Source organism: Heteronotia binoei, chromosome 4 (assembly GCF_032191835.1).
Source record: "Heteronotia binoei isolate CCM8104 ecotype False Entrance Well chromosome 4, APGP_CSIRO_Hbin_v1, whole genome shotgun sequence".
NCBI lineage: Eukaryota > Metazoa > Chordata > Lepidosauria > Squamata > Gekkonidae > Heteronotia > Heteronotia binoei.
Window position 1 is genome coordinate 168,945,475 of NC_083226.1, and position 22,873 is coordinate 168,968,347.

The 22,873-nt window shown below is 47.8% G+C and overlaps 1 protein-coding gene and 1 long non-coding RNA gene across 2 annotated transcripts in view; both read left to right on the top strand.

Annotated features, from left to right (window-relative positions):
- Window positions 1–22,873, top strand: part of LOC132569783 (uncharacterized) — a 463,235-nt gene that overhangs the window by 181,197 nt on the left and 259,165 nt on the right. The gene's annotated exons all lie outside the window — the stretch shown is intronic.
- On the top strand, window positions 9,810–20,759 carry ZBTB7C (zinc finger and BTB domain containing 7C). The gene is made up of 3 exons (XM_060236194.1): window positions 9,810–10,983; window positions 17,806–18,464; window positions 19,349–20,759. Exons 1-2 carry the CDS (start codon window positions 9,824–9,826, stop codon window positions 18,434–18,436), a joined length of 1,791 nt encoding a protein of 596 aa, XP_060092177.1. The 5' UTR covers window positions 9,810–9,823; the 3' UTR covers window positions 18,437–18,464; window positions 19,349–20,759.

Genomic DNA, 22,873 nt, shown 5'->3' on the forward strand with positions numbered 1-22,873 from the left:
ACTTTGGAAGTGGAGCCGGAGAAGAATTGCCAAGTCCAGTTCAAGAAATATCTGGGGATTTGGGGGGGTGGAGCCAGGAGAAGGGTTGCCAGGTCCAATTCAAGAAATATCTGGGGACTTTGGGGGTGGAGCCAGGAGACTTTTGGGGTGGAGCCAGGAGAAGAGTTGCCAGGTCCAATTCAAGAAATATCTGGGGACTTTGGGGGTGGAGCCAGGAGAAGAGTTGCCAAGTCCAATTCAAGAAATATCTGGGGACTTTAGGGTTGGAGCCAGGAGACTTTGGAGGTGGAGCCAGGAGAAGAGTTGCCAAGTCCAATTCAAGAAATATCTGGGGACTTTGGGAATGGAGCCATGAGACTTTGGGGGTGGAGCCAGGAGAAGAGTTGCCAAGTGCAATTCAAGAAATATCTGGGGACTTTAGGGTTGGAGCCAGGAGACTTTGGAAGTGGAGCCAGAGAAGAATTGCCATCCAGTTCAAGAAATATCTGGGGATTTGGGGGGGGGGGGGTGGAGCCAGGAGAAGGGTTGCCAGGTCCAATTCAAGAAATATCTGGGGAATTTGGGGGTGGAGCCAGGAGACTTTTGGGGTGGAGCCAGGAGAAGAGTTGCCAGGTCCAATTCAAGAATATCTGGGGACTTTGGGGGGTGGAGCCAGGAGAAGAGTTGCCAAGTCCAATTCAAGAAATATCTGGGGACTTTGGGGGTGGAGCCAGGAGACTTTGGGGGTGAGCCAGGAGAAGAGTTGCCAAGTCCAATTCAAGAAATATCTGGGGACTTTGGGAATGGAACCAGGAGACTTTGGAGGTGGAGCCAGGAGAAGAGTTGCCAAGTCCAATTCAAGAAATATCTGGGGATTTGGGGGGGTGGAGCCAGGAGAAGGGTTGCCAAGTCCAATTCAAGAAATATCTGGGGACTTTGGGAATGGAGCCATGAGACTTTGGGGGTGGAGCCAGGAGAAGAGTTGCCAAGTCCAATTCAAGAAATATCTGGGGACTTTGGGAATGGAGCCATGAGACTTGGGGGTGGAGCCAGGAGAAGAGTTGCCAAGTCCCTTTCAAGAAATATCTGGGGACTTTGGGAATGGAGCCATGAGACTTCGTGGGGTGGAGCCAGGAGAAGAGTTGCCAAGTCCAATTCAAGAAATATCTGGGGACTTTGAGGGTGGAGCCAGGAGACATTGGGGGTACCAAGCACATTTGAACTCCGAAGGGAGTTCTGGCCATCACATTTGAAGGGACCGTGCTCCTTTTAAACGCCTTCCCTCTGTTTGGAATCATGGATAGGGGCACTTCTTTTGGGGCTCATAGAATTGGACCCCCTGATCCAATCTTTTTGAAACTTGGGAGGTATTTTGAGGCGATGCATTAGATGCTGTGCTGCAAATTTGGTGCTTCCACCTCGAAAAGCAGCCCCCCCCCCCGATATCTGTGGATCAATTCTTCATTATCCCCTGTGGGAATCGGTCTCCATAGGGAATCATGGAGTGCCCAGTAGACTCCGCCCCCCACTTTCTGATGACCCTGAAGCGGGGGGAGGGCCTCCAAACCCAGGGATCCCCTGCCCCTACCTGGGGATTGGCAACCCTAGTCTGAAAGTTGGCATCTTTCGCTCCAAAGTAGCCATTTTTTCTCTAGAGGAACTGAGCCCTGCAGTCTAGAGATGAGTTAAAACTCAGAGAGATCTCCAGAGTCCAGACCCCAGACCCCAGCCTGGAGTTTGGCAGCTCATAGTTCCTGATTCCCAAGGCTTGTTTTTTTTTTTTGTAGCAGGAGCTCCTTTGCATATTAGGCCACACCTCCGTGATGCAGCCAATCCTCCAAGAGCTTACAGTAGGCCCTGTAAGAAGAGCCCTGTAAGCTCCTGGAGGATTGGCTACATTATGGGGGTGTGGCCTGATATGCAAAGGAGTCCCTGCTATTAAAAAAAAGAGCTCTGCTGATTCCCCCCTCCCCAACTTTGGTTAATACAGAAGTGTCTTCAAAAATAGATAGATTATTTCTTATACACACACTTTGCAGCCGTCTTTCTTAGGGACAAAATGTGCCGTAGGCATCCTTCTGTCCAATAAATTTAATGCAATTAAAGCGATTTTATTACCCTTCCGAAAGAGAGTCTGAGAGTGAAATATTGTATGCTCAGTCTCTGGGAGGGAATGTCTTTCCTTTCTCTGGACTGTCTCAGGCGGGGTCTCTGCTGAAATGTCGAACCATCTGGGTGATAAAAGTCAGAGGGACCGGCCTCTATCAGGCATTCCTTTGGGGCGGAGGCCTGTTCTCAACTCTCCCCCCCTTCTCCCACACGCTATCGAGACAGGCAAGGCCATTCCAAGTGTTTATTTAACAACGCATTGGGCAAGCTGTAGAGCCCTTGCAAGAGAGAGAGAGAGAGAGAGAGAGAGAGAGAAGGGCTTACTCAAAATTTTTTGAGAGCCCATAGCAGAGACTTGAGCATGTACACGTTGATCCGTGATTGAATTCTTTGTACTGTGAATTCGTTGTACTGTGGCTCCAGTTAAAACAGCGCTGAGAGAAGATTGACAAAGGGTGAAACCAATGAAAACTGTAGGAAATCCAGGAAATACAATCTTTGCATCCAGCCCCCATGCTAGTAGCCATGCAGGGGTCTCCTGTGGGAGCCAGAGCACCTGGAGTAAAATTCCAGCATGGCAAAGAAGTATTGCAGGGGATTTCAGATGGAAACATGGCTGGCATGTAGGAAAAGGCGAGGTAGGTGGCTGCCTTGGGCGCCACCTCACCTACAGTGCGCCTTCGGGTGCCTCCTCCCACCACTCCACCTCTCTCAGCTTCCCGGATCGCAGACCCGGGAAGCTGAAAGCAGTGGGACAGCGTGCCAGTTTGTGCTCTCCTCCGAGCCGGGCCTTTCTCTGATGCTGCCTCCTCTGATGAGGATACCACAGAAAAAGGGGTTTCAGTGTAAAGTCAAAGCAGATAGAATACCACTGAAAAACAATGAGCATACTTCAATCCCTATATATGATTTATCCAAAATGCAACTTTAAACCAGTGTATACAAATCTTGAGAGTCCCTTGGACTACAAGATCAAATCAGTCAGTCCTCAGGGAAATCAACTCTGGCTGTTCCCTGGAAGGTCAGATGCTGAAGCTGAAGCTCAAATCCTTTGGCCACCAAATGAGAAGGGAGCACTCCCTGAAGAAGACCCTGATGCTGGGAAAGACAGAAGGCAAGAGAAGAAGGGGGCGGCAAAAGATGAGACGGCTAGACAGCGTTACTAACATGATGTAACTGACATGCATTTGAGCAGACTTCGAGGATGGTAGAAGACAGGAGGACCTGGCATAACTTTGTCCATGGGGTCACAAAGAGTCGGACTCGACTGTGCGACTGAACAACGACTACAAATCACCAGTGCTTGTAGAGAAAAAGTTAGGAAAGCTAAAGCTCAGTATGAGCTTAGGCTGGCCAAAGATGCTAAAAACAACAAAAAAAAAGGGTTCTTTTCTTATGTTCAGAGTAAGAAAAAAAGCAAGGACGTGGTAGGCCTATTGCGAGGGCAAGAAAGTGAAATTGTAACAGGTAATGAAGAGAGGGCGGAACTGCTCAATTGCTACTTTTCCTCAGTCTTCTCTACTGAGGAAAATGGTGCTCAACATCGCAAAAACAGCAACATATAAGGAGGGTATGAAGTTCCAACCTAGGATCAGCATAGTTTTTTTAAATGAAACTAAGTCCTCAGGGCCAGATGAATTGCGTCCAAGGGTTCTAAAAGAGCTTGCGGGTGTAATTTCTGAGCCTCTGGCTATTATTTTTGAGAATTCTTGGAGAACAGGAGAGCTGCTGGAAGATTGGAGGCGGGCGAATGTTGTCCCCATCTTCAAGAAGGGAAAAAAGATGGTCCGGGTAACTACCGACCCGTCAGCTTGACGTCTATACTTGGAAAGGTTTTAGAACAAATCATCAACAGTCGGTCCTGGAACATTTAGAAAGAATGGATGTGATTACTAAGAGCCATCATGGTGTTCTCAAGAACAAGTCATGTCAGACTAACCTGATCTCTTTTTTTGAGAAAGTGATTACCTTGCTGGATCAGGGGAATGCTGTAGACATTGTTTATCTTGATTTCAGTAAGGCTTTTGATAGGGTTCCACATACTATCCTTGTTGACAAGTTGGTAAAATGTGGTTTGGATCCTGTTACCATTAAGTGGATCTGTAATTGGTTGACAGATTGCAACCCAAAGAGTGTTTGTAAATGGTTCCTCATCCTCTTGGAGAGGAGTGACAGGTGGAGTGCTTCAAGGATCTGTCCTGGGACCTGTTTTGTTCAACATCTTTATCAATGATTTGGATGAAGGAATAGAAGGAATGCTTATTAAATTTGCAGATGATACTAAATTGGGAGGGGTTGCAAACACAGAAGAAGACAGAAACAGGATACAGGATGACCTTGACAGGCTAGAAAACTGGGCTAAAATCAATAAAATGAATTTTAACGGGGATAAATGTAAAGTTCTGCATTTAGTAGGAAAAATCCCATGCATGGTTATAGGATGGGGGAGACTTGTCTTAGCAGTAGTATGTGCGAAAAAGATCTAGGGGTCTTAGTGGATCATAAGCTGAACATGAGTCAACAGTGTGATGCGGTGGCTAAAAGGCAAATGCAGTTTGGGGCTGTATCAACAGAAGTATAGTGTCCAGATCACGTGAAGTGATGGTATCGCTTTACTCTGCTCTGGTAAGACCTCACCTGGAGTATTGTGTTCAGTTTTTGGCACCACATTTTAAGAAGGATATAGACAAGCTGGAACGGGTCCAGAGAAGGGCAACAAAGATGGTGAGGGGTCTGGAGATCAAGTCCTGTGAGGAAAGGTTGAAGGAGCTGGGCATGTTTAGCCTGGAGAGGAGGTGGCTGAGAGGTGATATGATCACCTTCTTCAAGTCCTTGAAGGGCTGTCATATAGAGGATGGTGTGGAATTGTTTTCTGTGGCCCCGGAAGGTAGGACCAAAACCAATGGGTTGAAATTAAATCAGAAGAGTTTCCGGCTCAACATTAGGAAGAACTTCCTGACCATTAGAGCGATTCCTCAGTGGAACAGACTTCCTCAGAAGGTGGTGGGCTCTCCTTCCTTGGAGGTTTTTAAACAGAGTCTGACAGCAATGAAAATCCTGTGAATGTGGGGTAGGTATTTGTGGGTTTCCTGCATTGTGCAGGGGGTTGGACTAGATGACCCTGGAGGTCCCTTCCAACTCTATGATTCTATGAACAAATACAAATATCAACATCAATTTCCAATTTCTTCCCTCCAGGGAAATCTAGATTTCAAGATGTTTCAATACTGGTCTTCTTTACAGCGTGATTAACTGAAGAAGGCCAGTACTGAAACATCTGGAAAGCTAGAGGAGACGTCTTATGAAGGCTGCAAGGGTTTCCTGGCCCCTCCGTTTGAAAGAATGTCACAAGACGTTATGGACTGCATGATGGACTTTCTTTACTGGAGGAAGGATTTCTGAAAATCCTCTATTGGAAAGTATTGGAACTAATTGTTGTTTGTTAATAATTTGTAAATCTTTCTGGAGGGAAGAAATTGGAAATTGATGTTGATATTTATATTCACTGGTTTAAAGTTGTATATAGGATAAATCAGGGTTTCCCAAACTTTTCTTTCCCATGGCCCGGTTATTTTTATACTTCTCCTTCGTGGCCCACTAAAATTTTGGGGTGGAGCCAGGAGACTTTGGGGGTGGAGCTGGGAGACACGAATTATGTCATTTCCTGTGGTGTCAAGGACCAAGTGATGTCACTTCCAGGGCACACTGAATCAAAACTCCACCTTTTCCTGTGATGTCACTTCCAGGGCACTCCCCCAAACCTGCCTCTTCTATGGAAGTAAATTCATTTTCAGAAAAATCTCTCTGAAACTCATGCTGAGCCAAAATGGGGGTGGAAAGTGGGCGGTCCTCTCTTTTCACCCTCAGACCTTCATGCACCTGTTTGTGTTTTCTTCTCCAGCTTGCAAGCACTCCTAATGCCCATGTTCAATTGCCTGCACCACCTACACACCCTTTCCTCAACAGAACTGGCCAGTGTATGCAGTTGGGAGTGCTGTTGCCATTGCCATCAGGAATGTCAGCATTGTGTACTGCCCACACTGGGCCCTGGCAGTTGCTCTACCTCAAAATATGCTGACACATTTAGTAGGTCTTTCCTTCAGCTGCTACTACTGAAACCCTGCCTCAAGCTACAACCAAGCTTGCTTGGTTTCAAGAAAATCTTTCGACAGCTATTTTTCATACTTTTCTTCGGTTGAAACATGGGGAATTACTGTGAAAGGTAGCAGAGAATTGTACTGCAATTAATGAATTAATTTCAAGTTATATGAAGTTCATACAAGCTTTTCTGCAGTTATCCCAAAAAGGATATTTATGAGGGGCATGCGGCTTTTTACTGACTGTGTTTCCCATGCCTTTAAAAGCAACCTGTTGTGCAGATACTTAGCCAGTGACCTACTTTTATCCTTTTTAATATCTACGGGAGGAATTTAATTTTGGTGTCAGACAGCTGTTTAAAGCAGGACCAGTAAAATGATGTCAAGTTCATAGTACCATCTCTTCCAGTGCTGTTGAGATATACCGCAGTAATCTCCAATAATCTCTTTCTGCCCCACACCTCTTACTCTCATTCACTCACACAGAAATCTCATAGAAGGCCACCTGGCTACAACTGAGGGGTGCCAACTTTTCATTGGCAGAGCTCCTATGTCTGCAACAACAGTATGGGGGGGCAGAAAATAGAGGCTCGGCCTAGGAGCGTGGGCACCCCTTGCACCGGGCCTGGGTGACCCAGGCGACTAAAACTCCAACACTGCCCTTGGATCAGGGCTGGCCCTCCCACTAGGCAAACTAGGCAATTGCCTAGGGCGCCTGCCTTCTAGGGGTGCCAAATTGGATGCCTCCCCCATGTGACTCAATGAAGGAGGTCTCCCATCCAAATACTTGGTTTTGCTCATCTTCCAAGATCTGACAAAATCAGTCTATCCAGATCAGGGAGCAACTTGAAGTTTTGTGCTTTTCCCACAAGTCATCTCTTTTTAAAAAATGGTTATCAGTGCGGGGTGGGGGGAGGGGGCGCCAGAAGTTAGCCTGGCCTAGGGTGCCAGATAGTCTAGCAACGGCCCTGCCCTGGACGTAAAGAATGGAGAGGGAGGGGGAGAGAGAGAGAGAGAGGATAAGGTGGACCCCAGCAGGAGAGATAATTAGCAAAGGTGGAGTCTGAAAGCGTGTGGAAAATAATGGGAACAGCTCCCTTTGTCGGGCACAGTCTAAATAAAGACCGAGAGAGGCCAGGGGAGGAGGGGTGAGCAAAAGGGGGTGGCAGGGTGTGGAGCGAAATCGCCAAGGGCCGTGAAGGACAAGACAAGGAGTTCAGCGGCTGGCACGTGGCAGCGACGGCAGAGATGTGGAGGCATCTGGAAACCTGCAGGGATGTTAATCATGTTTTCCTTGGGAAGGAGCAAAGACAGGACAGCAATGGGGGGGGGGGGGCACGAGTGGGTGTGAAGAACACAGATGATGAAGACAACGACTGCAGATTTATACCCCGCCCCGTGGCTCAGAGTGTTAAAGTGGCAGTACTGCAGTCCTAAGCTCTGCTCACGACCTGAGTTTGATCCCGATGGAAGCTGGGTTCAGGCAGCCGGCTCAAGGTTGACTCAGCCTTCCATCCTTCCGAGGTCGGTAAAATGAGTACCCAGCTTGCTGGGGAGAAAGTGTAGATGACTGGGGAAGGCAATGACAAACCACCTCGTAAAAAGTCTGCCGTGAAAACATTGTGAGTGTCACCCCAGAGTCGGAAACAACCGGTGCTTGCACAGGGGACCTTTCCTTTCCTTCTCTCTGAATTAGAGACTTAGACCAATTTCGCATTAGACCTTTAATCCTGGTTTGTCCCTGTCCCCAAGCAGACATTCTACACTAAAATCATAGAGTCATAGAGTTGGTTTATTTGATTCTCTGATTCTAATGCAGAATGCCAGTTTGGGGACAGGGCTAAACCAGGATTAAAGGTCTAGTGCAAAACTGGTCTCAGAGCGGCTTACATTCTCCTATATCTTCTCCCCCCACAGCAGACACCCTGTCGTGGGGGAGGGAGGGAAAGGAGATTGTGAGCCGCTCTGGGACTCTTCGGAGTGGAGGGTGGGATATAAATGGCCTTGGGTCAGCCATAGCTCTGGCAGAGGTTGTCCTTGAAAGGGCAGCTGCTGTGAGAGCCCTCTCCAGCCCCACCCACCTCACAGGGTGTCTGTTGTGGGGGAGGAAGGGAAAGGAGATTGTGAGCTGCTCTGAGACTCTTTGGAGTGGAGGGCGGGATATAAATCCAATATCTTCTTCTACCTCACAGGGTGTCTGTTGTGGGGGAGGGAGGGAAAGGAGATTGTGAGCCGCTCTGGGACTCTTCGGAGTGGAGGGCGGGATATAAATCCAGTATCTGTAAGTTCCTGCCAAAAATGCGGCCTGAGTATCTCAACATTGTACATAGCTTCTGTCTTCCTCTTTATATTTTTTATGGAATGTTTTAAAAAATATACAAGTTAATATTAATATTCATATACAATTACATAATTAAACTTATGGAATCAGGTTGTAAACAAGCATAAATACTTACATGCATACAATAAAATATCAAGTAAGGATTTTAAGTTATAAAGATGTATCTAGATATGTAGACCATTTTCTATCCAAGGAGAGAGGTCAAGATGAAAACAAAATTAAGATTAGGACAATAATTCCTGTATCAAAACACAGCTAATCTAATTGAACCCATATTATCATTAAACTATTAATTATGCATTGCTATGAGAGCCAGTTTAGTGTAGTGGTTAAGTTTATTGACTCTTATCTGGGAGAACTGGGTTTGATTCCCCACTCCTCCACATGCACCTGCTGGAATGGCCTTGGGTTAGCCATAGCTCTGGCAGAGGTTGTCCTTGAAAGGGCAGGTGTTGTGAGAGCCCTCTCAGCCCCCCCCCCACACCTCACAGGGTGTCTGTTGTGGGGGAGAAGATATAGGAGATTGTAAGCCACTCTGAGTCTCTGATTCAGAGAGAAGGGTGGGGTATAAATCTGCAATTCTTCTTATTCTATGAATTCTTAACTGCCTAAATATTCCCTATGCAAACTATTACAAGTTATTCCAAAATGTACTATCTGGTAATTATAATTAGGCACGATCCATGACTAGCACAGTAAAAGAAAAGGAAGGTAGAAAAAGAGAGAAATAAAAATAGTGTTAGTAAATAGAAAAGAAACAAAAAAACACAACTGAAGGAAAATATTAAAAACTTATAAGTAGAGAAGAAGATGAAAATATTGGATTTATATCCCACCCTCCACTCCGAAGAGTTTCAGAGAGGCTCACAATCTCCTTTACCTCCCACCCCGCACACAACAAACACCCTGTGAGGTGGGTGGGGCTAAGAGAGCTCTTCCAGAAGCTGCCCTTTCAAGGACAGAATCTCAGAACGGCTCACAATCTCCTTTACCTTCCTCCCCCACAACAGACACCCTGTGAGGTGGGTGGGGCTGAGAGGGCTCTCACAGCAGCTGCCCTTTCAAGGACAACCTCTGTCAGAGCTATGGCTGACCCAAGGCCATGCTAGCAGGTGCAAGTGGAGGAGTGAGGAATCAAACCCGGCTCTCCCAGATAAGAGTCCACAGACTTAACCACTACACCAAACTGGCTCTCCAGAAGATCAAGATATTCTGGTTTGTGTGGTTAATAAATACAGATATTCTCATTGACGGTGGATTTTTTTCCCCCTTTTGTCCCAGGGCTCTACATGAGAATATGGCCAATGGCGTTGAAGACCTGATTGGGATCCCATTCCCAAACCACAGCAGCGAAGTTCTTTGCGGCTTGAACGAGCAGCGCCACAATGGTCTCCTCTGCGACGTTATCCTCATCGTCCAGGATCAGGAGTACAGGACCCACAAGTCCGTCCTGGCGGCCTGCAGCCAATATTTTAAGAAACTCTTCACTGCTGGCACTTTAGCGGATCAGCCCTACGTTTACGAGATTGACTTTGTCAAGCCTGAAGCACTTTCAGCCATCCTAGAGTTTGCCTACACCTCCACCCTCACGATCACCGCCTCCAACCTCAAACACATCCTCAACGCGGCCAAGATGTTGGAGATCCAGTGCGTCATCAACGTTTGCCACGAAATCATGGAGCCTGTGGAGGAAGAGGAGGAGGAGGAGGAAGAGGAGAAGGAGGAGGAAGAGGAAGAAGAGGAGGAGGAAGAAGAGGAGGAGGAGGAAGCCGAAGACTTTGCGAGTCAGAACTTAACAGACGTCCAGGACATGAGCTGTCACCAAAGTCCTTCGAAATCTGACCTTAGCGAAGAAGTGTACACAGAAAGTCCAAGCGGGTTTCCCAATCGCTTCCCAGCTAACAGCACTAATGGCTCCCTGGGTGTAATTAGAGACTTCTCTATCGAGTCCCTGCTGAGGGAGAACCTCTACCCCAAAGCAAACATTCCAGAACAGAAACCGACTCTGTCTCCGTTCGCACCCGACCTCTTCCCTCACCTCTGGAATGGAGAATTCAGCCCCTTCTCCCAAGTGGAGGAACAGCAGATCGATAGTGGCCCCTTAGACCTGGTGATCCGGAAGAGGAAAATCAAGGAGGAAGAGAAAGAGGATCCGCTTCCGGGGCCCTTCCCCAACGACCTCTTCAAGGACATGTTTGCCAACAGTCCGGCGGGTCACTTGGGACACATAAAAGCCGAGAACGATTACAGCGCTTATCTCAACTTCCTCAGCGCCGCGCACTTTGGGGGAGTCTTCCCCCGGTGGCCGGAAGAGAGGAAGATCAAGCCCAAGGCTTCGCAACAGTGCCCCATTTGCAACAAGATCATCATGGGGGCAGGGAAGCTGCCGCGACACATGAGGACCCACACGGGAGAGAAGCCATACATGTGCAATATCTGTGAAGTCCGGTTTACCAGGTGTGCATGTGCTGAAAGAAAGTACTCTGTGCTCTAGCACTAACAAACTAGATGCCTCCTCTTTTTAGGCACAAAATGTGTAAATGGCGACCAGGGCTTTTCTTGGTAGCACTGCAGCAGGAACTCCTTTGCATTTTAGGCCACACACCCCTGATGTAACCAGTCCTCCTGGAGCTTGCAGTAGGCCCTTTAAGAAGAGCCCTGTAAGCTCTTGTAGGATTGGATACATCAGGGGGGGGGGGGGGTGGCCTAATAAGCAAAGGAGTTCCTGCAACAAGAAGGTGGCAACAAAATGTCCGTCATTGTGAGGGAAACAGGAGGGACAAAAGGAGGGGCCAGGGACTGAGTTCTACCGTGGGGGCCCCTTTTTGTAGACCAAAGGTCCCCACTGTGGTATCTTTGGGTGCCATGTTGCCCACCATTATTTGTGTCACCCACCAATTGCTTTTATTTTATTTATTTAAGATTTGTATCCCGCCCTTCCCACAAGTGGCTCAGGGCGGCTCCCAACAATTAGTCAGACATAAAATCAAACAATTATTTGAATATATAAACAATTAAAACATTTAGAGCAGATAAAACATTAAAACCATTAAACATTCCAAAGCTATGTGAACAGGAGTCTGGCAAAGCTACATTGAGTTTCTCATCTCAGCTAGGTATAAGCTAGCCGGAAGAGGGTCGTCTTACAGGCCCTGCGGAACTGAACAAGGTCCCGCAGGGCCCTCACCTCCTCCAGCAGCTGATTCCACCATGTAGGGGCCATAACAGAGAAGGCCCTGTCTCTAGTGGATTTTAAGCGGGCTTCTTTTGGCCCAGGGGATAGCGAGAAGATTTTGGGTTCCCGATCTCAGCACTCTTTGGGGAACATGTGGGGAGAGACGGTCCTTCAGGTAGGCAGGTCCCCGGCCATATAGAAAGTAGGCGGGGCTTCTGATTGGCTGTGTGGATGAAAAGGGGAAGGAGATTATAAATTGCTCTGAGACTCCTTTGGGTAGGGAAGGGCGGGGTATAAATCCAAACTCCTCCTCCTCCTCTTCTTCTTCTTCACCTGGGGGCATGACACTGGGTTTGGGCCAAAACTCTGTTGTGTGAACTCATTCTACCATAGAGTTTTTGCCCACAAAGCCACAACTCCTTTGCATATTAGGCCACACCTCCCTGAAGTAGCCAATCCTCCTAGAGCTTACAGTAGGCCCTGTAAGAAGAACCCTGTAAGCTCTTGGAGGATTGGCTACATCAGGGGTGTGTGGCCTAGTATGCAAAGGAGTTCCTGCTACAAAAAAAGCCCCTGCTACAGGGCACATGTGCCTTCCAGGGCTGACCTCGCTTAGCATCTGAGACCTGACAATCCCAGCCATCCAGATCACAGCAAACAAAAGATAGGATAGCAGAATCCCCGCTTGAAGGTCCAATTTCAATCCCTAGCAGCTCCAGTTAAGCATCTGATAGAGGCCTCAGAGAGCTGCTCCGACGGTCTGAGTAGACAACACTGACCTTGATGGGCCAAGGGTTCGATTCAGAATCAGACAGTTCCACATGCCAAACTTGGCACTCAAAGCGACGAATCAGTTTCTAAACTCTGCTTCTGCTGTGTCAGACTAGGGCTGGGGAGATCCAGGTTCGAATCACCCAATTGCCTGGGTGACCTTGTGTTGACTGCAGCCTGCCTTTCCTCATAGGGCTGCCGTGAGGGTCAAACATGCACCACCCTGATCGCTTGGGAGGAAAGATGAGAGAAAGAGGTACTAAGCGAACAAATAAAAATCCCAGGAAGGAAGAAATACGCCCTTCTCTGTGTTTTTGGTGGTCTGAGTCAAGGGCCCCCAAACCCTGTTAGCAACCGTGAGTTGTATAATTATTTCATTAGATTTAGATTTATTAGACTTATATCCCACCCTCCCCGCCGAGGCAGGCTCAGGGCGGCTCACAGTCAATAAAATCACAAATGAAACAATTCAACAAGAGTAGTCACAAATAGACAATTAATCAGTTCGACAATTAAACAACAAGACAGTTAAAACAATTGAAACAATATGGTGCTGACGTCATTCGATGTCATTTCATTTCCGACGGCGTTCAGAACTTATTATTAGGTGTCCTTTTGCTACTATTATCGGCGGATCCAGAATCAGTTATAGGCTATCCGAAATAGTGTTGTCCTACAGGCCTTGCTGAACTGGGCAAGGTCCCACAAGGCCCTAACCTCCTCCAGCAGTTGATTCACCAATGGGGGGACAGCAATCAAGAAGGCTCTTTCTCTGGTGGATTTCAATCTTGCCTCCCCCAGCCCGGGGATCAATAATAGATTTTGCGTACCAGATCTAAGTACCCTCTGGGGAATGTGTGGGGAGAGACGGTCCCTAAGGTAAGCAGGTCCTTGGCCATATAGGGCTTTTAAAGGTATATATATTTGAGAGGGACAGTGGCTCAGTGGTATAGTATCTGCTTGGTAAGCAGAAGGTCCCAGGTTCGGTTCCCGGCATCTCCAACTAAAAAGAGTTCAGGCAAAATAGGTGTGAAAAACCTCAGCTAGATAACCCTGGAGAGCCGCTGCAGTCTGAGTAGACAATACTAACTTCGATGGACCGAGGGACTGATTCAGTAGAAGGCAGCTTCATATGTTCACAATGTAGTAGTAGCAGTAATAATGCATTGGATTTATATCCTTCCCTCCACTCCAAATTTCAGAGTCTCAGAGCAGTTTACAATCTCCTTTCCCTTCCTCCCCCATAACAGACACCCTGTGAGGTACATGAAGATATTGCATTTATATCCCGCCCTCCACTCCGAAGAGTCTCAGAGCGGCTCACAATCTCCTTTCCCTTCCTCCCCCACAACAGACACCCTGTGAGGTGGGTGGGGCTGAGAGGGCTCTCACAGCAGCTGCTGTTTCAAGGACAGAGGCTCAGAGCAGCCTACAGTCTCCTTTCCCTTCCTCCCCCACAACAGACACCCTGTGAGGTAGATGAAGATATTGGATTTATATCCCGCCCTCCACTCCGAAGAGTCTCAGAGCAGCCCACAATCTCCTTTACCTTCCTCCCCCACAACAGACACCCTGTGAGGTGGCTGGGGCTGGAGAGGGCTCTCCCAGCAGCTGCCCTTTCAAGGACAACCTCTGCCAGAGCTATGGCTGACTCAAGGCCATCTCAGCAGGTGCAAGTGGAGGTGGATGGGGCTGAGAGAGCTCTCCCCAGAAGCTGCCTTTTCAAGGACACCTGTGCGAGCGCTATGGCTGACCCAAGGCCATTCCAGCAGCTGCAAGTGGAGGAGTGGGGAATCAAACCCGGTTCTTCTAGATAAGAGTCCGCACACTTAACTACCACAGCAAACGAACGGAAATAAAGTGCACAATTGTATCATCCCCGAAACCATCGCCCACCCGCCCCCGTCCGGTCCATGGAGAAATTGCCTTCCACAAAACTGGTCCCTGGCGCCAAAAAGGTTGAGGAACGCTGGTCTGGGTGATGCCAAAGAGGTGACACTGTGAATTCAGCCACGGGGAATTCAGTCCTACAAGCAGAATTATTTTGCTTTGGGGGGAAACAAAGGTGCTGAATGAAGCCTAGCTCCAGGTGCACCTTAAAGCCTCACAGTATTTTTCCCAGCATGAGCTTTCAAGAGTCAGAGTAAACTTCTTCAGGTGTCGTGGAGAGAAAGAAAAGGAGCGCGCCTTGGCTCGCTAATGCCAGAATAAATAGCTAGTCTTTCAGGCGCCCTGGGACTTCTGGTTTGTTTTGACGCCGCGTACAACCACGTACAGACACGAGCGCTGTCAAATCACAACCGAGAAGCTCCTTGCCTAGAAAACGCTATGGGTCCACCATATGTTGGCTGCCGCTAGATATCACTTTCCTTCACCTCCACCACCGCGCTTCAAGCTTGTCTCCAAGCAAGAGCTGGCAAAGCTGTTATGCGGGTCGGTGCTGCCCCCTGCTGGCCTGAGACTTTCACAGTTGTTTTTTTTTTAAGTTGGTTTGGCTTAAAATCTTTGCATGTGGATCACTCTGGGCGTTTTCACACTGACCTTTTACTGGCGCGACCACCCTCCTCACGCCGGCGGATCTGCAGGGATTTCGCACCAGAAGCGCCGGCGCAGCCAAAAGAGCCGGCTACTTCCGTCGCGAAACCCGCTCAAACGTTTTGCTGCTTCTTGGCGGTTTCCGTTTGAGCTGGTTTCGGGACGGAAGTTGCCGGCTCTTTTGGCTGCGCCGGCGCTTCTGGTGCGAAATCCCTGCAGATCCGCCGGCGTGAGGAGGGTGGTTGCGCCAGTAAAAGGTCAGTGCGAAATCAGCCTTTGGCTTGGGCCATCAGGAAAGTATTTGCAAACTTTAAAAAAAAAATTAAGAAATTTATTTCAAAATAAAGTTGCACCAATCATACAATACAGCGTAGGAGGTATCGCATACAATGCAACAGCAAATGATACAGACATGTAAGTGGAACCTGAGTATGTTAATTAAAATGTAAAGCCAAACAACATTTCGAAACAAAAGCTGGATGATCTCTCTATTGGTATCGTTCAAGAAAAGCATTCAATCAATCTGCCGCTTAAACGAGATTTAAAACAGTTAAGAGAAAAGAGAAAGGACAAAAAGTAGGATAAGAGAAAAGGTTAAACGGGAAGTTAAAATATTTAGAATTGTAGATACCATATGAACCTATGAAGCTGCCTTCTACTGAATCAGTAGAATACTGAGTCAGTATTGTCTACTCAGACTGGCAGCGGCTCTCCAGGGTCTCAAGCTGAGGTTTTTCACGCCTACTTGCCTGGACCCTTTTTAATCGGAGATGCTGGGGATTGAACCTGGGACCTTCTGCTTACCAAGCAGATGCTCTACCACTGAGCCACCGTCCCTACACACTCCCGTGGCTGGAAAGATAGATTGAGATGGATGGCGATAAATAAGAGAGCTAAGAAGGTGAGAAGAGAAACTGGAAGTGGATCATAGCCATCTGTGAGGGACTGTAAGGAGGAAGTTCCTGTGAAGTTACATAATCAACAAAAGGAAAGCATTTGTCTGTAAAGTGCGATTGTGTGTGAGGAGAGGAAGAGTTTAGCAGATTATCGGTGTTTAAAATTGTGTTTGCAATTACAGGGGAAAATAGGGTTGCTTCACCTGTTTTTGTACCGGGACAATTCTCATCAGAATCCAAAATGCTATCATCTGGTTCCCTTGGTGCTTTATTATTATTTGTTGTAGAAAAAGCCCAGGAGGAACTCATTTGCATATTAGGCCTGGCCTGGGAGCACGTGACTGTCACATGGCAGATTGGCCCAGCTGGAGCCCTGGCCAACCTAGGTGGGCTCTGCTTTTGTGGGCTCCAGCAGGAAAAAAAAAATCCCTGGGTTTCCTGGTCCCTCCAGTAGTGGGCAGTGTTCCCTCTAAGCTGAATTAGTGTGAACTAGCTCACAGATTTTTAATGGGTTAGTGTGAACTAGCTGAGTTAGTGCGAACTAGCTCACACATTTTTGCCTTAGCTCAGGAAGGATGACCCCAGAGCACACTAATTTATGCAGTCGCTCGCAACTTTCATGCCAAAGTAGAATTTTTGCTCACAAGACTGCAGCTTGGAGGGAACATTGGTGGTGGTGGTGGTGGTGGGGGTTCATCAAATATATGAAGCTGCCTTATACTGAATTTTGATGCATGGATGAAGAGAGTTGTGTTTCTCGAAAGCTTATGCTACAATAAAATTTTTACTTTTAAGGGTGCTACTGGGTTGCCAAGTCCAATTCAAGAAATATCTGGGGACTTTGAGGGTGGAGCCAGGAGACTTTGGGGGTGGAGCCAGGAGACATTGGGGGTGGAGCCAGGAGCAAGGTTGTGACAAGTATAATTGAACTCCAAAGGGAGTTCTGGCCATCACATTTAAAGGGACCGCACACCTTTTAAAATGCCTTTCCTTCATTGGAAATAATGAAAGATAGGAGTACCTTCTTTTGGGGCTCATAAATTGGACCTTCTGGTCCAATCTTTTTGAAACTTGGTGGGTATTTTGAGGAGAGCCACCAGATGCTATGCTGAAAATTTGGTGCCTCTACCTCAAAATGGTGGAGCCCCAGACACACACAGATCAATTTTCCATTATACCCTATGGCAGGGGTGGCCAACGGTAGCTCTCCAGATGTTTTTTTGCCTACAACTCCCATCAGCCCCAGCCAGCATGGCCAATGGCTGGGGCTGATGGGAGTTGTAGGCAAAAAACATCTGGAGAGCTACCGTTGGCCACCCCTGCTCTATGAGAATTGGTCTCCATAGGGAATAATGGAGTGCCCAGCAGACACCCCCCCCCTCTTTCTGATGACCCTGAAGCAGGGGGAGGGCCTCCAAACTGGAAGATCCCCTGCTCCACCTGGGGATTGGCAACCCCAGGGGTCATTTTGTAGAAAAACAGGTGGTGGAGCTCATCCAGGGCTTGTTATGTAGCTGCACCTACTATTCAATGGACAAGGTGGGAAGGAGGAGGTGGAACTCTCAGAAAGGTTCAGGAGCTGTGCTCCTGTGAACTCCCGCTGAATCCGAGGTCTGGACAACCCTATGCTGGAGTCTTCCTATTTAGCAGCAACAGACTTAAACCAGAGGAGTTAGCGGCTAACTCCTCTGGTTTAAGTTTGGACTCCAGCATTCCCTTTCGATCGGAGGTGCCGTATTTTAGCTTGGAGGTTGGACTGGGTGAGCTGTATGGTGTATTATCCTGGCCAGGAGAAGGTGGGCTCGCCAGGAAAATTCCCAACAGCCATAATGGCCAGTCGACCCCTGTAGACGGGCAGGGAGCTGGCAGTCACAAGCGTCTTGTTGTTTCTCGTTTCTGCAGACAGGACAAGCTGAAGATCCACATGCGCAAGCACACTGGAGAAAGGCCCTACCTCTGTATCCACTGCAATGCCAAATTCGTCCACAACTACGACTTAAAAAACCACATGCGCATCCACACAGGCATCCGGCCATACCAGTGCAAGTTCTGCTACAAGAGTTTCACCCGCTCGGACCACCTGCACCGCCACATTAAGCGCCAGAGCTGCCGGATCTCCCGGCCCAGGAGGGGGCGCAAGCCGGCCACCTGGAGAGCGGCGAGTTTGTTGTTTGCACAGAATGGCCAACCGGACGAGAAAAACTTCCTGATGCCGCCGGCTTTGGAAGAGATGAGTCTCGGCGGCGCAGGGTTGTGCCTTCCTGGTCCCAGCCCGAAGCATTTTATGGACGGAGCCAAGAGCGCTCTGAGTTTGCAAGAGCTAGAGAGCCAGTTTGAGGAGACCCAAATGAAGCTCTTTGGGAGGACGCATCTCGACCTGGAGCGGAATGGTGGGATCTTCGCCTTTGCCCTGGGGCCCAACGACAGCCTTTCAGCACGCCCGTATTTCTCGCTCCCGGACCCCTGGAGTACGGGGTTTAGCGGACTGGCAGGACTCAGCCACCTTGCTCCCATTTCTGAAGCTAGCAATTAAGTCAACGTCTGCCCAGTGGATGTTTTTAGTATGTCCCATGCCATTTTCACCTGGGTGGGCCCTACAATAAAACAGAGCGAGGGTGTTTTGCTCATCTGGTGTGGGGCTAAAGTATACTTATGAACTTTTCTGGAGAGCCAGTTTGGTGTAGTGGTTAAGTGTGCGGACTCTTATCTGGGAGAACCGGGTTTGATTCCCCACTCCTCCACTTGCACCTGCTGGAATGGCCTTGGGTCAGCCATAGCTCTGGCAGAGGTTGTCCTTGAAAGGGCAGCTGCTGTGAGAGCCCTCTCCAGCCCCACCCACCTCACAGGGTGTCTGTTGTGGGGAAGGAAGGGAAAGAAGATTGTGAGCCGCTCTGAGACTCTTCGGAGTGGAGGGCGGGGTATAAATCCAATATCATCTCCTTTTTCTTTCTTTTTTATTAATAAATATTTTTAACCTGGGTGCCAAGATCACATTTCACAAGGACTTTCAAAGGTGTGTCCCTTTGTTCTCTTTTTCTGTTACCTTCCATCATAAAATAAAAGGTAAAGGTAGTCCCCTGTGCAAGTACCAGTCATTTCCGACTCTGGGGTCACGTTGCTTTCACAACGTTTTCACAGCAGACTTTTCACGGGGTGTTTTGCCACTGGCTTCCCCAGTCATCTACGCATTCCCCCCAGCAAGCTGGGGATTCATTTTACTGACCTCGGAAGGATGGAAGGCTGAGTCAACCTTGAGCCGGCTACCTGAACCCAGCTTCCGCTGGGATCGAACTCAGGTCGTGAGCGGAGCTTAGGACTGCAGTACCGCAGCTTTACCACTCTGCGCCACGGGGGTCTTCCATCGTAGAATACTTGCCCGCTAAATGGACTATCAAAAGTGCTGCCGAAAGAGATCTAATGTACATATTTTTTCTTTCCTCCACAGGCCCTAGAAGGATGTGCAATCTTCAGAACTGCTATGGATCCCGTTTCCAAAAGATCCCGCTTCCAAAGGGACCTTTCGACCAAGGACTATTTTTCAGACCCTGAGACGATGTGGGGAATAATACCGTCCCTGCAAACTGTTCCACCTTGTTTGTGTACCACCAAAAGGCATCTTTACAGCAAGCGAATTGTGAGAAGGGGGAAAGAACAAGCAAACTCGTCCAAAATGGCATCAGATCCCCCCAAATTCCTTTTTTAAAATATGTATATATATATGTACAGGCACCTTTCTGAGCTACTGTTTTGCAGACAATAGATTCCTTCAGCAGGTTTTTTTTTTCTTTTCCATTTTTGGCCTACGATTTGGAGTCCTTGTAAAATATCCAAAGATTCGGAGTACTGTATGATCTACACGTACTTGAAGCAAAATGGGACGATTTCTTTTTTTTTGTTACGTTTCCTGTTTTTGTCGGGATGGGACGTGGTGGGGGAGGGTGGGAGATCCTTTGGAATTTTTTCTATTTATAACTATTTTTATGTGATTGCTTTATGTTAAAAAAAAGAGAGAGAATGAGAGAGAGAGAGAGAGAGAAATCCACATAAAACAGATTTGCCTTAGTTAATTACGGGACAATCATCCTTAACTTTCGTGGAAGTTATAGATTTTTTTCGTTGTTGCTTTGAAAGATAAGAAAAGTTACTTTTACATATTTATTAAGCAGTATTAATTGATTTTTTTAAATTATTGGCAATATGCAGGGCTCCTTTACCGCACGTTGCTAAAACAAGATCGAGGCAACTGGAGAAATGCTTTGGCAGAAAACTCGACAGGGAATCCTAGCCAATCAAAGCTGTCTGATGACTATACCTGTAGGACAGTAATGTTTGCAAACATGGGCTTCTTTTTTCAGACCTTACATTTGGGGGGTATGCACTTAAAACGTTCCAATTCACGCCTGATGTGCAAAAGAAGCACCAACGAATTCTGAAATTTCAGCCTGGTGAAACCTACATGTTCCGTTGATGTTTAAATGCCATTCTGATTCAAACTGGACTGTTTTCAAAGGCTTCTCAATATGACTTTGCACCTTATTAGACTGTTGATTGTTAAAAGGGAACAATGGATTATTGATGGTTAAGGTTGATTGCCCCCGAAGATCTCATTGGGGTTATGTGTTGACTGTTGGATGGCTGAGTTGGTTTTCTAGTGGACGGAATATTCCAGACTTCGACACTCTTGCAAGTTTCCTCATCCTCAAGCAGAGGTGACCGGTTGCTGGAATTGTGCACTTAATAGCAGCTCTGTGTGGAGAGATTGTCCTCATATTGGCCAGTTGCCTTCTGTAATCAAGTGCAGAGAATTGCCCATGGAATTTCGCATCTACATTCCTAAAAAGTTGTTTTCATTTCTTTGGTTTAGTTGTGTTGTTTTTTTTTTTAAGCACGCTTCTAGAACACTGTGGTTCTAGACATTCATTGGACCAGCGATGGGATTCTAGCAGGAGCTCCTTTGCATATTAGGCCACCCCCACCTCCCATGTAGCCAATCCTCCAAGAGTTTGCAAAAAAGAGCTTTGTCAGCTCTTGGAGGATTGGCTACTGTGAAGGAACCGGCCCGATTCTGCCTTCAGACGTGGTCCCGTCAGCTCCCTTTTGAGTTGCCAACTCCTGAAGGGAGCTTATCTTCTTCCCGCCACTAGGGCACGCTGCCACCACCTGCTCAATTTAGAAGTTCCTGACTGGGGGGAACAGTTACTTTTACGTATTTATTAAGCAGTATTAATTGATTTTGCCAGTTCTGAGGCCAGGCCTCAAGGTCCTCTGCCAACCCAGCGCCCGGTTATGCCAGAGACCAAAGTCCTTCTTTGGGAGACCCCTGGAGGATTGGCACCCTTGCCAACGTCATGCCTTCCCCCTTTCCTGGGCTCCTCTCTTGCAGTAGCGTGGTCTAAGGCGGTTGGGGAACTTTGGTGGTACAGAGGGACTACCTTTTAAAAAGACAAAACATTTATTTAAAATTTATAACTATATGCAGGCATTTTAAAGTAGTGAACAGAAGAAATAAATGAAAGTAGGGGAAAATGCTCCTCCTTTCCCTATTATACAATACTTGTGCTGGCCATACCATCCAGCACAGACCAACTCAACAACGCAACTGACTAGGGTTGCCAATCCCCAGGTGGGGGCAGGGGATCCCCCAGTTTGGAGGCCCTCCCCCCACTTCAGGGTCGTCAGAAAGCGGGGGGAGGGAAATGTCTGCTGGGAACTCCATTATTCCGTATGGAGATTTATTCCCATAGAAATCATGGAGAATTGATCTGCGGGTATCTGGGGCTCTGGGGGGGGCTGTTTTGGGGGGTAGAGTCACCAAATTTTCAGTATAGCATCTAGTGCCTCTCCCCAAAATACCCCCCAAGTTTCAAAAAGATTGGACCAGGGGGTCCAATTCTATGAGCCTCAAAAGAAGGTGCCCCTATCCTTCATTATTTCCTATGGAAGGAACAAATTGAAAAGGTGTGCTGTCCCTTTAAATGTGAGGGCCAGAACTCTCTTTGGAGTTCAATGATGCTTGTCACAGCCTTGATCTTGGCTGCACCCCTAATGTCTCCTGGCTCCACCCCCAAAGTCCCCAGATATTTCTTGAATTGGACTTGGCAACCCTACAACTGACTGAACTCAAAACCCAACTCAAACTGAAAGCTTCCTGCCAAAAATCATTAATATAAAACCCAGTTCCCGCCCACCGACTGGTTTTCCCTCTTGCAGCCTTCTGGGAAACCAGACTGAAAGACTTCCTGCCTCTCTAGGAGACCTCCTCAGAATTGCTGCTTCCAGACAGGAGGAGAAGGGGAAGGAGGAATTGACTGGGCCCCAAAGCCTGCATAAAGTTTGAGAGACTCCTCCAACCACTCCCAGGGAAAGACCAGCCAAAATGGCATTTCTCCACAGCTACATCAGGGGGTGTGGCCTAATATGCAAAGGAGCTCCTGTTAGAATGCCACCCCTGCATTGAACCACATGGAAGGCGGGTGTCTCTTTGCCCTGATTCGATGAACTCTTGTAGGCACGGCTGCTCTGACGTCACATCAGCTGGGAGCGGCTTCTTGCAAGCACATAAAAGCTGCCCACTCTGTTGAACCAAACTAGAAGCCTCACTTGTGCTGGAGCTCCATCTGAGCATCCTGTAAGGTTTGCCATCTGTGTCTTGGGTATATGCACCTGAGAAGTTTATGAGGCTCAGATTCACCTGTATTGCACATCTGTCCTTCCTAATCCACACCCATTAGATTCCCATAAATTAGGCTTGCCAGTCCCCAGGTCCCAGAGGGCTTCTTCCACTTTCCCAGGCTCCTTCCCACCCTCAGTCAGCTGGCCAGTGTGGGGAAGCCCCGTCCCCAGAAGACCATGTGCCTTTCCACCTCTGGAGGCTCCAGTCTCTGATTGAAAGGCTTCCTCTTGGGATGGGATATCTGTGTTACTTTGAAGAAGTTGGCAGCAACTCGTGAGTAGAGAGGCCAATACCCCC

Excerpts from the sequence above, each read along its gene's own strand:
- ZBTB7C (XM_060236194.1), top strand. The coding sequence starts at position 9,824 with ATGGCCAATGGCGTTGAAGACCTGATTGGGATCCCATTCCCAAACCAC. Across the intron at positions 10,984-17,805 it reads TGTGAAGTCCGGTTTACCAG|ACAGGACAAGCTGAAGATCC; the intron begins GTGTGCATGTGC and ends TCGTTTCTGCAG.